Source organism: Physeter macrocephalus, unplaced genomic scaffold (genome assembly GCF_002837175.3).
Source record: "Physeter macrocephalus isolate SW-GA unplaced genomic scaffold, ASM283717v5 random_254, whole genome shotgun sequence".
Taxonomy (NCBI): Eukaryota; Metazoa; Chordata; class Mammalia; order Artiodactyla; family Physeteridae; genus Physeter; species Physeter macrocephalus.
This window is the reverse complement of record NW_021145540.1, coordinates 34565-46510: the sequence shown is the minus strand read 5'-3', so window position 1 is coordinate 46510 and position 11946 is coordinate 34565. Positions and strand designations below refer to the sequence as shown.

The 11946-nt window shown below is 49.5% G+C and overlaps 1 protein-coding gene across 1 annotated transcript in view; it reads right to left on the bottom strand.

Moving 5' to 3' along the window:
* LOC102975554 (myomesin-2) overlaps positions 1–11946 on the bottom strand; it is a 62091-nt gene that overhangs the window by 30923 nt on the left and 19222 nt on the right. Inside the window, exons 7-13 of the mRNA XM_028484853.2 lie at positions 10972–11060; positions 10835–10885; positions 9886–10050; positions 7618–7779; positions 5205–5346; positions 2720–2919; positions 2065–2118 (exon numbers count right to left, since the gene is read on the bottom strand). Coding sequence (XP_028340654.1) covers positions 2065–2118; positions 2720–2919; positions 5205–5346; positions 7618–7779; positions 9886–10050; positions 10835–10885; positions 10972–11060 — 863 coding nt within the window. The remainder of the gene's footprint in view (positions 1–2064; positions 2119–2719; positions 2920–5204; positions 5347–7617; positions 7780–9885; positions 10051–10834; positions 10886–10971; positions 11061–11946) is intronic.

Below are 11946 nucleotides of genomic sequence, written 5' to 3'. Positions count from 1 at the left end.
GACATGGAAACAATCTAAGTGTCCATCGACAGATGAATGGATAAAGAAGATGTGGTACATATATACAATGGAATATTACTCAGCCATAAAAAGAAACGAAATTGAGTTATTTGTAGTCAGGTGGATGGGCCTAGAGTCTGTCACACAGAGTGAAGTAAGTCAGAAAGAGAAAAACAAATACTGTATGCTGAAACATATATATGTAATCCAAAAAAAAAAGGTTCTGAAGAACCTAGGGGCAGGACAGGAATAAAGACGCAGATGTAGAGAATGGACTTGAGGACGTGGGGAGGGGGAAGGGTAAGCTGAGACGAAGTGAGAGAATGGCATGGACTTATATATACTACCAAATGTAAAATAGATAGCTAGTGGGAAGCAGCCGCATAGCACAGGGAGATCAGCTCCGTGCTTTGTGACCACCTAGAGGGGTGGGATAGGGAGTATGGGAGGGAGACGCAAGAGGGAGGGGATATGGGGATATATGTACAGATATAGCTGATTCACTTTGTTGTAAAGCATAAACTAACACAACAATGCAAAGCAATTATACTCCAATAAAGATGTTAAAAAAAAAAAAAGAAGCCATTGCTAGGAGGGAAAAACAAGTATCGTATATTAACGCATATATGTGGAACCTAGAAAAATGGTACAGATGAACCGGTTTTGCAGGGCAGAAATTGAGCCACAGATGTAGAGAACAAACGTATGGACACCAAGCGGGGAAAGTGGCGGGGGGGTTGTGAGATGAATTGGGAGATTGGGATTGACATATATACGCTAATATGTATAACATGGATAACTAATAAGAACCTGCTGTATTAAAAAATTAATTAAATTAAATTCCAAAATTCCCCCCAAAATGCATATTTTATACAGGCTGGTCTCCTGCAGCAAACATCTCTTCCAATATAACTGGGCCATTTTTTATTCACTCAAAAATCTGTTTTCGTCAGCTGTTTAGGAGGTCATAACATCCACCTTTCCTAAATTGCTTTCTTTTGTTACTTCCGTGTTGGGCATCTTTCCCAGTTTCTGAGTTTTTCTGGAAGAAGAGGTTTTAACTAAGACTTTATTTTTTAAATTTTTATTGGAGTACAGTTGCTTTACAATGTTGTGTTAGTTTCTACTGTACAGCAAAGTGAATCAGCCATACGCATATACATATATCCCCCCTTTTTTGGATTTCCTTCCCATTTAGGTCACCACAGAGCACTGAGTAGAGTTTCCTGTGCTATATAGTAGGTTCTCACTAGTTATCTATTTTACACATAGTATCAATAGTGTATATATGTCAGTCCCAATTTCCCAATTCATGCCACCCCGCCTCCCCCCTTGGTATCCATGTTTGTTCTCTACGTCTGTGTTTCTATGTCTGCTTTGTAAATAAGACCTTCTATACCAGTTTTTTCAGATTCCACATATATGCGTTAATATACGATATTTGTTTTTCTCTTTCTGACTTACTAATTTTTAAGTTTTCACTCATTGTCTTCTGTGAACTGTAGTTATAATTCGAATGAAAATCTTTGGATTCCTGGTTAATGATGCTAGATTCTCCTTCTCAATAAACTGATCTTCCCAGATATCTAAGGACTATTAAGAAGAAGTGTGTATAAAATCCAATAGTAAAAAGGAAATGCAAACTTTCAAACCACAGGGACATTATTTGATAGGAAAACTAGTCCCTTTTAGTTAAAATGTTAGAAATAAAATTTTTGCTTAAAAAAATAATAAAACAAAATACTGTTCAGTCGTGGAGTCTGGGAGAAAGGACCCCAGCCTCGGCCAGGACTCAAGTCTCAGGTTGGGTCTGGTTACTCCTCTGTAGGTCCCCGAGGACGCCTGAGAGACCCCTCATGAGGCCATGAAGCCAGGACTCCACTAACCTCCACTCTCACTTTCATTCCCGCCCTCTGCCCTGCTGACTTTTTAAATTCCATAGACCTTAAGCTTGACCCACAGTTTTTATTTTTACATGTGAAGAGTGTACCCACCACTCTCTAATTACAACCCTAAATCCCTAGGGTATAAGCAGCTGAAAGGAAATGGTAACAAGTTCCTTACCTTCAAGGTCCTCCTGATAGATTACGATTTTTTTATCTCCCTCCCAGTGGACTGCTGCAGAGAGAAAAGTCAGTGCTGAATTTGACGTCCAGAAAGCGCTGGATTCCCAGAATCACCTTTGCATTACGATGACAGCATTCGCACTACTCTGAGGTCATCAGAGTTGATATTTTGGAAGTGGTCTCAAAGAGATCCAGTGCTTCTCGGCTCTTTGTACTGGATTCAAAAGGCCACGCAGGTAAGGAAAATGCAGTGACCCACTTAAAACCATAATTAAGGGCCCAATCCCGTTAAGGAATCTGGGTCATGTGAAATTAAAATTCAGAAAGGGAGGGGCTTGGCTTCAACGCCTTCTGAGTCTCATCATGTGTTGAAATTACAACATCAGTGGACTAAGAAAAGTCTAATTCTGAACCAGTTTAACTGGATTTCAGTGAAGAGCCTTAGGAAGATGAAGCACCTTCGTTTCAAGGTGTAAATGTCAGCCTGGCATCCCCACCCCTAACGTGACCTGGACGGCCACCCAGAGCCCATGAGGCACAGCTGTGCTATGCTCGGCTCTGAAGATGCTCTCAAGGCTCAGATACAAGATGGGGGGAAAAGAGAAAGAACAAATCACACAAAACTGCTGGGACTCGAAGTGTGAGCGCCCTACCTTGTAACGGCTTGAGGTCAAGGGGGTCGAGGGCAGCCACAGCCTCAGAGACTCTGGAAGGCCGGCTGACCCCTGCATTGTTGACAGCCCGCACGCGGAATACATAGGACCGTCCTTCAAAAAGTCCGGTTACGGGGTATTTACAGATCTTTACGGGGCGGTCATTGCACTGAACCCAACTGTCAGTTCCCACTTCACATCTTCAAATAAAAAATAAGAGTAGAGAATAACAACTATATCAGTCCAGTAAGTATATAGAGCTGTATACATACATTACGCACATATATTATATATATATATATCACAGTTATAACAGGAGAACATCTCCCACTGGTAAAATGAATGCTGTCGAAATATTGATTTACACAAATAGTAGTATAAATAAACTTTAAAAGACAGAGCTGTCTAGGAAATGTAGTATATACACATATACATCCCTGAGGCTTTCTAACTTATAGCTGAAACTCAATTCCCCACTTCAAAAACATTTAGGCAAAATCTCCTCCAAAGGTTATTTCAGATCTATCCCTGACAGTTCTCTTTCAATTTACACCACAAAATCTCTGGGTGCCCCTAAGCTCCCTGGCACATCTGCTGCCTAGGCCCAGGAGATCAACGGTCCTTCACCCGGTGTCCCAAAGATGCATCTTTCTCCACCGGGTCACAAAGTGAGTCCTCGCCGGGAGGCTGGCTCACCATCTACTCCAATCACGTTAAGATGTTTCTTTCTAGAACGCTTCTCATGTGGAATTTGGAAGTCTTTAGAAAATATTAAGTCCTGACCAGAAACCTGGAAATGTAGAAAAGACTGACCTCCATTTTTCCCAGGTTGAGAAATTTCAATACAGAAACTGCATGTCAAACTCGCAGGAGAAAAGAGCGAGTTCAGAAAATTCGTCTTGCACCTGCGCTTTAGGAAGAATCCGCTCTCTTTCCTCCTAACTCTTCGGAATTTTTAATGAAAGTTCTCTGACCTGCGTATGCTGACCTGTTTCGGCCAGAGTCTGATGTGGTCAAAACTGAGAGTCTGGAAGAAACAATCTCAGCCCAGACCAACAACCGGCAGGTTACAAGGATAGGAGGGCGTCAGAAAAGAGAAGAGAGTGGAGTATTATCCGAGAAGGTGTATGAAGTCGTTTTTGCCAAAAGGTTGGGAAAATGATCACATGTCATAGGAGAATAGAAAATAGCTTTTTTTTTTTTTTTTTTTTGCGATACGCGGGCCTCTCACTGCTGTGGCCTCTCCCGTTGCGGAGCACAGGCTCCGGACGCGCAGGCTCAGCGGCCATGGCTCACGGGCCCAGCCGCTCCACGGCATGCGGGATCTCCCGTTGCGGAGCACAGGCTCCGGACGCGCAGGCTCAGCGGCCATGGCCCACGGGCCCAGCCGCTCCACGGCATGCGGGATCCTCCCGGACCGGGGCACGAACCCGCGTCCCCCGCATCGGCAGGCGGACTCTCAACCACTGCGCCCCCAGGGAAGCCCGAAAATAGCTTTTGTTTTGGTTTTTCTGTTTCAATTCGAGGTAAACCCTCAACAATGCAAACCTGACGCCAGCATATCAAAATATGACCCTGATGGTGACTATAGCTTTGTTGGATGGAGAAGAGAATTTAATCAACATAACGCAATAAAACTGAGCTGCTTGTTTTTTTTCTGAAATAACTGCCTTATATTAATGTGTTTTACACATATAAAATCTTAAATTCCTACCCAGAGCCATCCTCTTATAACAACATAGCTTATACCCTTCTGTCTTACTTCTAAATTCATTATCTTTGACTGTAATTTCTCTCAGTGATTAGAATGGATAATACATTGCATATCCAATAAATTCACAGCTCTGTTTGGTTTCCCTCCCAGGCTCTGAGCACTACTCCAAGTAAAGGAACAAGAAAGGAGTTCAAACTCCTTTGGGTTTAATGATGACCTGCGTTTACGTTATTACTCAAATTCCAATATTTTGTACCTTTTTGCAACATCAGTATTTTTCACCTGGAAACAGGAAGAGAACGTTATTTAACCGAGAAGAAGATTGGCCTTTGGGTATAAATGAGCTGGCATCCTCAGCCCGACGTCACCATGCCCAGGCTCTCGTCCTCGGAGGGAGGGACAGGGCTGAGCACAGACCTGCCGGCCGGAGCCCCATCCCAGCCCCAGGCTGAACCCTCAGCGGAGCCTGCAGGCCGGGCTCAGAGCGAGCCTGGAGAGGCAGCGTGGGATTTGATACTGGTGCCAATCAGGCAAACCGAGCCTCAGCCAGCACCCAATGGAATCGCGTGCGGGTACACGAGGCCCTGCCTGGCAGGCGATACTTTCCAATTACCCAGTCAGGAGTGACTAATAACCAAAGAGTGAGGTTACCTACCTCCCATCAAGAACGGCGTCACAAACTTGAGATTAGAGAGATACCTACGCACCTCGTCTGGGGTAATACTCTTTGGAGGAACGTTTCCATCCCCAGAGGAATCAGTGGACACTCACCGATCAATGAAATAGCCGATGACCGGGCTCTCCTTGGTCGTGTTGGGTGGCTTCCAAGTTACGATGACATAATCCCGGTTTACATCGTGGCACTGCAGGTCCATGGGCGCGCCAGGTGCCCCCGTGACCAGGGGGTCAGCGTCTGGGGTGGGAGAGGAGAGGGAAGTCACGTGATCAGGGTCCTGGGTGCAGGGGGGACAGCTGAGGCTGGCTGACAACTTCTTCAAACTCAGTGAGCTATCTGCTCGCTCTCCTCCCCTGCTTAGTCCTCACGCCGTTGATGGATTGGTGACGAAAGACATACACGTATTGATGAGCCTTTAAACTCGAAACACTCTGTCCTCTATGACACACTCAGTCTATGATTTTCCGTAAACGAATCCAAGTTGAAGTTCTTCTGCTGATGGCATGCCATCACATAATGTCATGTCGTCCAAAACCGACCGATGAAACGATAATAAAAGTGAGGCCTTTTGAACACCTGAGAGACAGTACCTTAGACACTTGTGTGTTTCAGAGTCCTCAGAAGGTCTGAGGACTTAGATTTTTTTTCCCGCAAGTCGTGAGCGCACTTTGGGTCCGTACGCACGCATCCCTTCCGCAGCCAGTTATGATCACAGTGCAACGACGTTTGTTTTCAAATGTTAATTACGGCGGCACTAAAGGCCAGCAGAGCTATTTAGAAAGTTAATACCCTGCACATTTAATTTCCTTATGTAAAATGTGTATTTATTCAGGACCTAGGGCAGTTGGACCTTCTTAGCAGTGTAAGCATTGTACACTTTCTTGTTCCCATCTCCTCAGCATATTAAAAGCTAAGGATTTCTTCACACCGAGCCAAATATTGTCTCTCATATTCAAAGTCCTCAGAAAGTTGTCAGAACACTTAAATTCCCCATACGTGCATTATTTTCTTCCTGTTGGCTGCACAAGCAAGGCAATTTCAGCTACTGCATTCATTGTGCTTTCATGGGGCAAAACATCTTGCTAGAAGGCATGCACGGAGAATGGAAGGCACATTTTAATGCCAACCGAATAAAAATGGCAAAACTTTGTGGACGTGTCTAAAACCCCAGCCTTGCAGGTTTATGCTGTCTGGTGGGAGGGGGCGGGGTGCTTGCTGGCACTTTTTTTTTTAAGTTAAAATATTCCCTGATGATACAGCCCTTCCATCATGCATGGATCTAACTGAAATGGTTTGGAAAAAATAATATACTGACAGTGTTATTCCAGGCACATATAACCTGGAGCCCGAGGTGGGCATACAGGTGCAGGAGACACGGAGAACAGGGCAGGTAAGGCGGGGGTGGGGAATGGAGGGCAGAGTGGCCAGAACTGCAGGGAGAGGAAGACAGGGGTCCCGGTCAGGAAAGCAGCCGCCGGCCACCCGAGGCCGCTGCGCGAGCCAGGGCCGGCGCAGGGTAAGGGCTCGGCTGGGGGGCACTGCCCCGCACACAGGGCCGGGGCTTCGCAGGGGGCCAGCTCCTGCTTCCCAGAGGAGGGCCCAGGCCTCTGCGCTCCACACCTTCACTGGAGAAAGAGAGAATAGTTTCTTCCAAAACTGCTGTAAGAATTTTAGATTATATACACATATGTGAATATGTATGTGTGTGTGTACACATATACATACACATATATACACCTGTATGTATGTATATACATATACATATATATAATATTGCATATAATTTTATCCATTTTATATATCCCTTACATAAAAGTATGTATATGTGACATATACATCTATACCCGTATGAATATATACACCTACAAGCCTATATATGATAGGCATTTATAGATAATATATAAATATCTATGTTATACATATACATAAAGATAAATACACGTATATATATAACATCGACCACTGTGCCTGGTACATCACGAGCTTTGTTTTCCTTTCCATGAGAGGGATGGACAGGCTCTCATGGGCTCTGCTGGGAGGATGAAACATGACAACACGCGTGTCTCCTGGTGTAAACGCCCCGGAGGTGTGGCCCCCGCGGTTACTGTCTTAAAACACACGTGACTGAAGTCAGTGGTCATGACAGTGTCGGTCCTTCCTGCCATGGCCCTGTCCCTGTCACAAGGCCTAAGCGGGGGAAGAGGGCAGGGAGGCCCAGGCGGCCAGGGAACGGGCCCTTCCACTCCGGACCCCACTTCCCGTGTGGATTTCTTCCAGAATCAGCACTTCAGGGCTGTTCACTCCTAGGAGTCATCCTACGAATTCCAGCAATTTATCAGCGACAGGGACACAAAGCTCCGCCTCTGCTCCATCCCCAGTGACACCTGCTTATGTCACAGATGTGATCAGGACGCGCCCAGGAAACACCTCCTGGCGGTCAGGCCATCTCCGGGGAGCAGCCTTGGGCTCCATCTGGGCCCCGTCCCACCCCACCCGTAGCCTGCGTACCTCGGACAAACAGGAAGGCGCTGTGTTCGCTGACCCCTCCCCTGGACACGATCCTCAGGGTGTAGAGACCCTCGTCGTCCTTGTTGAGGTGGCTGAAGGACAGCAAGGCCTGGCCTTCCCCGAAGAACATCTTTGTCCACTGGGACTCCTTCAGCAGCACGTCTGGAAGACGGTCAAGTGAGACGGGCTTCAGGGACATGCAGGGACCCGGGGCACACACGGAGGACAGAGGTGCCCGCCAGCCTGACCCAGAGCACAAACACACACATGGGGCTGGTGGGGGGTGGGACACGTGGGACAGGACAGAGGTCAGCACTCGGAGTGTGAAAGGCGGGACTCGTCTGCAAGGGGCCCTGCTGCGGCTTCGACCCCGGGAAGTCCCCCACCAGCGTTCCTTAGAAATTAATAATAAAGTGCCAAAACCAACCACAGTCAGAAGGCAACGAAACTGAAGAGGCAAATTTCGGGAGAAGAAAGGTAAGTGACGAAAAATGTTCAACACTGGATATCAAGGAGTCACAAAATAAAATAATGAGAAATTATTTTTCACCTACTGATTTGGCAACATCCATAACTGGAAAGTGCAGAGAGGCCAGCCTGCCAGGTGCAGCCTTGAACCTGCCTGTTCCATTCGAATCGGCCAAGACCATGAAACTGCGGGTCCCCAGAATCCCAGGCACTCCCTAGTCACGGGAATACCTTCTAAGATCCATGCCAACGTCCTCTGGGAATATTAGGAGAACTCTCCTCGAATCCATTTCATTTCCAGAAAGGGTAAATTAGAATCTTAGAACTTAGCTCTTAAATCTTAAATTAGAATGGCAAAGGGTAAATTAATCTCCTTTGCCACCACAAAGAGGCTCTCTCCCTTCCTCTCTCCCTCCTGGACCATGAAGGTCAGACCCAACTATCCCACTCCAACCGAAGAGCACAGGCCCAGGGCCCTCGGATCCCAGCAGCGGACTCCCGGGGGTTGCAAGGTCACAGGCGTCTCCTCTGCACCTGGGACGCACACCTGTTCCCCTCCTCTGCGCTTGGGCCCAGGGGGCCCCCTCCCCCTCCGCCAGCTCAGAGCCCTTCTCATCTGTCAACAGCCTATTTTTTCTTTTCATAAAGCTCTCCATCATCACCGCAAACCTGCTTTCTTGGCTAACTTTGACAGTGCGCGGGGCCAGTGCCATGTGTTTGGCAAATTATCACAGCCTGTTCTGGGACATTCCTTATACTTTACAGAGACTCTGCTTTTCCATTTTGTGTATTTTCCCCAACTAGATTAAAAATGCCTTATGGGCAGGAATGGCATATGATTCTTTGTGCTATTTTGCATTGTGTTAGGCCCTGAATAAACACAGGCAGAATGTTCTGTGACTGAATCCACAGGGAACAAGCTCCCTTTAGAAACAGCAGCCAGAGATGAAGCTTCTTTCCACAGTCTACCCACACACACCACATACACCACACAACACACACACACCACACACACACACATCACACACACACACACACACCACACCCCACCACACACACACACACCACACCACATACACACACACACACCACACCACATACACACACACACACCACACACACACATACAACACACACCACACACACACCACATACACACACATCACACACACTACACACACCACACACACACACACACACACACACACCACACACACACGCACACACGCGCGGCCGCACAGGGCAGCCACGCTGGCTGGTGGAAGCAGTGGAGCAGGGCCCCGGGAATGGGGGCTCCCAGCCCTGCCGCTTCCCGGAGGTCGCGGGGAGGGCGAGGAAGTTCCTTGTCTCAGCTGCCCACCTATGAGGGGTTGACAACATTTCCCTCCCAAAGACCTGATGAAAATCAAGTGAGTTATCACACTCAGAATAGAGTCGAGACGCAATAAGCTCTAATAAATGGTAGCTACTGTTTCAGCAGAGGAAAAACATAAAGAAACAGACACCCCACTCACTCCTCCTAATCACATGGAGACCCTCCTTATGGAGCTATAACAACCCCCGATGACTCATCCACCTCCAGGCCTCCCTGTTAACCCCATTCCCGGGGAAGTTCAAGGTCATCGCGGGTCCGAGCTGTCCCCAGGCTCGCCTGCTTTGCCGCCCGCAGCTGTCGCGGAGGTGGAGAAGCGCCAGGTCAGCACTAAGGCTCAAAGCTCACCATCACCGCAGGGAGGCCGGGGTCCGAGCCCAGGCGCGGCGGGCGTGGGCGCAGCGCGCGCCCGAGGCCGCGACACTCACCGTCTCGGTACCACTCGGCCCGCGGCTGCACCCGCTTCAGGTCCGGCGTCACCAGCAGCGTGCACTTGAGAGCCAGCGTCTCGCCTTCCCTCCGGAAGGTGACGCCGAATTTCTCCAGGAACTGGACGTCGAAGTGCGTGTACGGGATCACGGAGGGCAGGGGCACTGCACAGAGCAGAGGACGCGGTCAGACGGCGGGCCGGCTGGGCAAGCGGGCTCCTCGGCACCTCCTGCGCTCGCTTCCTCACGGGCTGCGCTGGGGCCCGAGCGCCTGTGTCCCCCCCGTTCTCAGGTCGAGGCCCCGCCCCCCGGTGTGAAGATATTGGGGGCGCCTTCGGGTGATTGGGCTGGGTGAGGTCGTGGAGGTGGGGCCCGGGATGGGGTCCGTGCCCTTGTCAGAAGAGGACGAGACCACAGCCCTTTCTCTCAGCTCTCCGTGAGGACACGGCGTCCCACACCTGCTAGCTGGGACGCGGTCTCCCCTCCTTGGTGGGCACCTCGACCTCGGACCTCCAGCCTCCAGAACTGAGGGAAGTAACTGTCTGATGTTCAAGACCCAGGTGTGCTGTTTGTTATGGTGCCCGAGCTGACTCAGGCACTTCTGAAGAATCAGTAAACCAGTGTGGAGTGGAATCTGCTCATTTGTGCCAAAGGAGGATGGAAGGCAAAGTGAGAAGGGGCTGCGTGCTCTGAGCCGCGTGCAAAGCGTAAAGGGTTTAAATCCTGCATCAGCCCCAAGACGTGCGTAAAGGGTTTAAATCCTGCATCAGCCCCAAGACGTGTGAGCCCGAATCCACGGCAGCGACGGTCAGCACACCGACACCAGCCAGGAGAAAGGGCCTTTTGCAGTACAGTTTGAAAAGAGATTTGATGCTTAGAAAATATTTTTTAATGATGTGCTATGTCAGTACACATTTCTCTGCACAAAGAAGGAAAATAATCCACTTACATCTGATCGGGAGCCCCACAGAATGGAACGGCTCCTCGTCACCTCGGAATCCTGCAAGACAGTCAGGCGGTCACGGCGGAGAAAGAGGACAGAAGGTGGGGAGACAGCGCCCCATCCCCGCAAGACGGCAGACTCACTTCTCACCACCACCGCCGCATTGGTGGACGCCTGTCCATGCACGTTTGTTGCCACCGCCGAGTAGGTCGCAGTATCGTCAAAGTCCGCCCTTGGAGGGAGACAAGCAAGACAGAGTTCTGAACGTGCCGTCGGGCCGGCCTGGTCTCTGAGAGTCAGTGACCCGAACTCGAGCACAGCCTTCCTCGACAGCAGCTCGCGTGACCCGGACCCCTGGTTCGTGAGTGATTTGTTTGAGAACAGTGCCAGCTCTGGCCTCGGAACGAGGCATTAACTACAGACACGGGCGACGTCTGATCCCGTACGATGCCTTGGCTTCGGCTTTGCGGCGGAAGAAAATGTACTAGCACTTCCGAAAATGCTGAACGGCACTCTCAGCGAGAAGCTTGTATTCGCTCTGGTTCTGTTTTTCTACCTGCAGCATCCGTGGTTTTATCTTGTCAATGGGCAGCTCCAACGGCCTCAACCTCCAGGAGAATCAACCCCGCCTCCCTCCCCACCGGGGGTTCCCTGCGCAGACCCCCAAAGCAGTGGGATCGTCCAGACAGGAAGCACCCACTCGTGGGCGTAACGAAGGTGCCCGGACTGGACCCGCCTGAGGCCTCCGGGCCCGGAGCGTCGCGAGGGACGCGTGTCCACCCCCGGGAAGGACAACGGCCCAGGGACCGCAGAGCCCAGTTCCTCAGGGGTGGGGCTCCTCCAGCTCCCCAAGTCCATCTCACGGAAGCCGAAGCTTATTTTCTGGCTGTGAGCTGTCTTCCCACCAGCTTCCCCCCAAAACTTGACGTGAGGACTCTTACTCAGCTGACTCTCTGCTAGTTACTTTCCGTTGTTTACTTTGTATAGAAGTCTCAAGTGCCCAGCAAGACAGTACTGTTACCCTATTAACTTGGAGAGAAAGTAGAGCCTTTAAGAAGTTGGGAAGGGGCTTCCCTGGTGGCGCAGTGGTTGAGAGTCCGCCTGCCGACGCAGGGGAC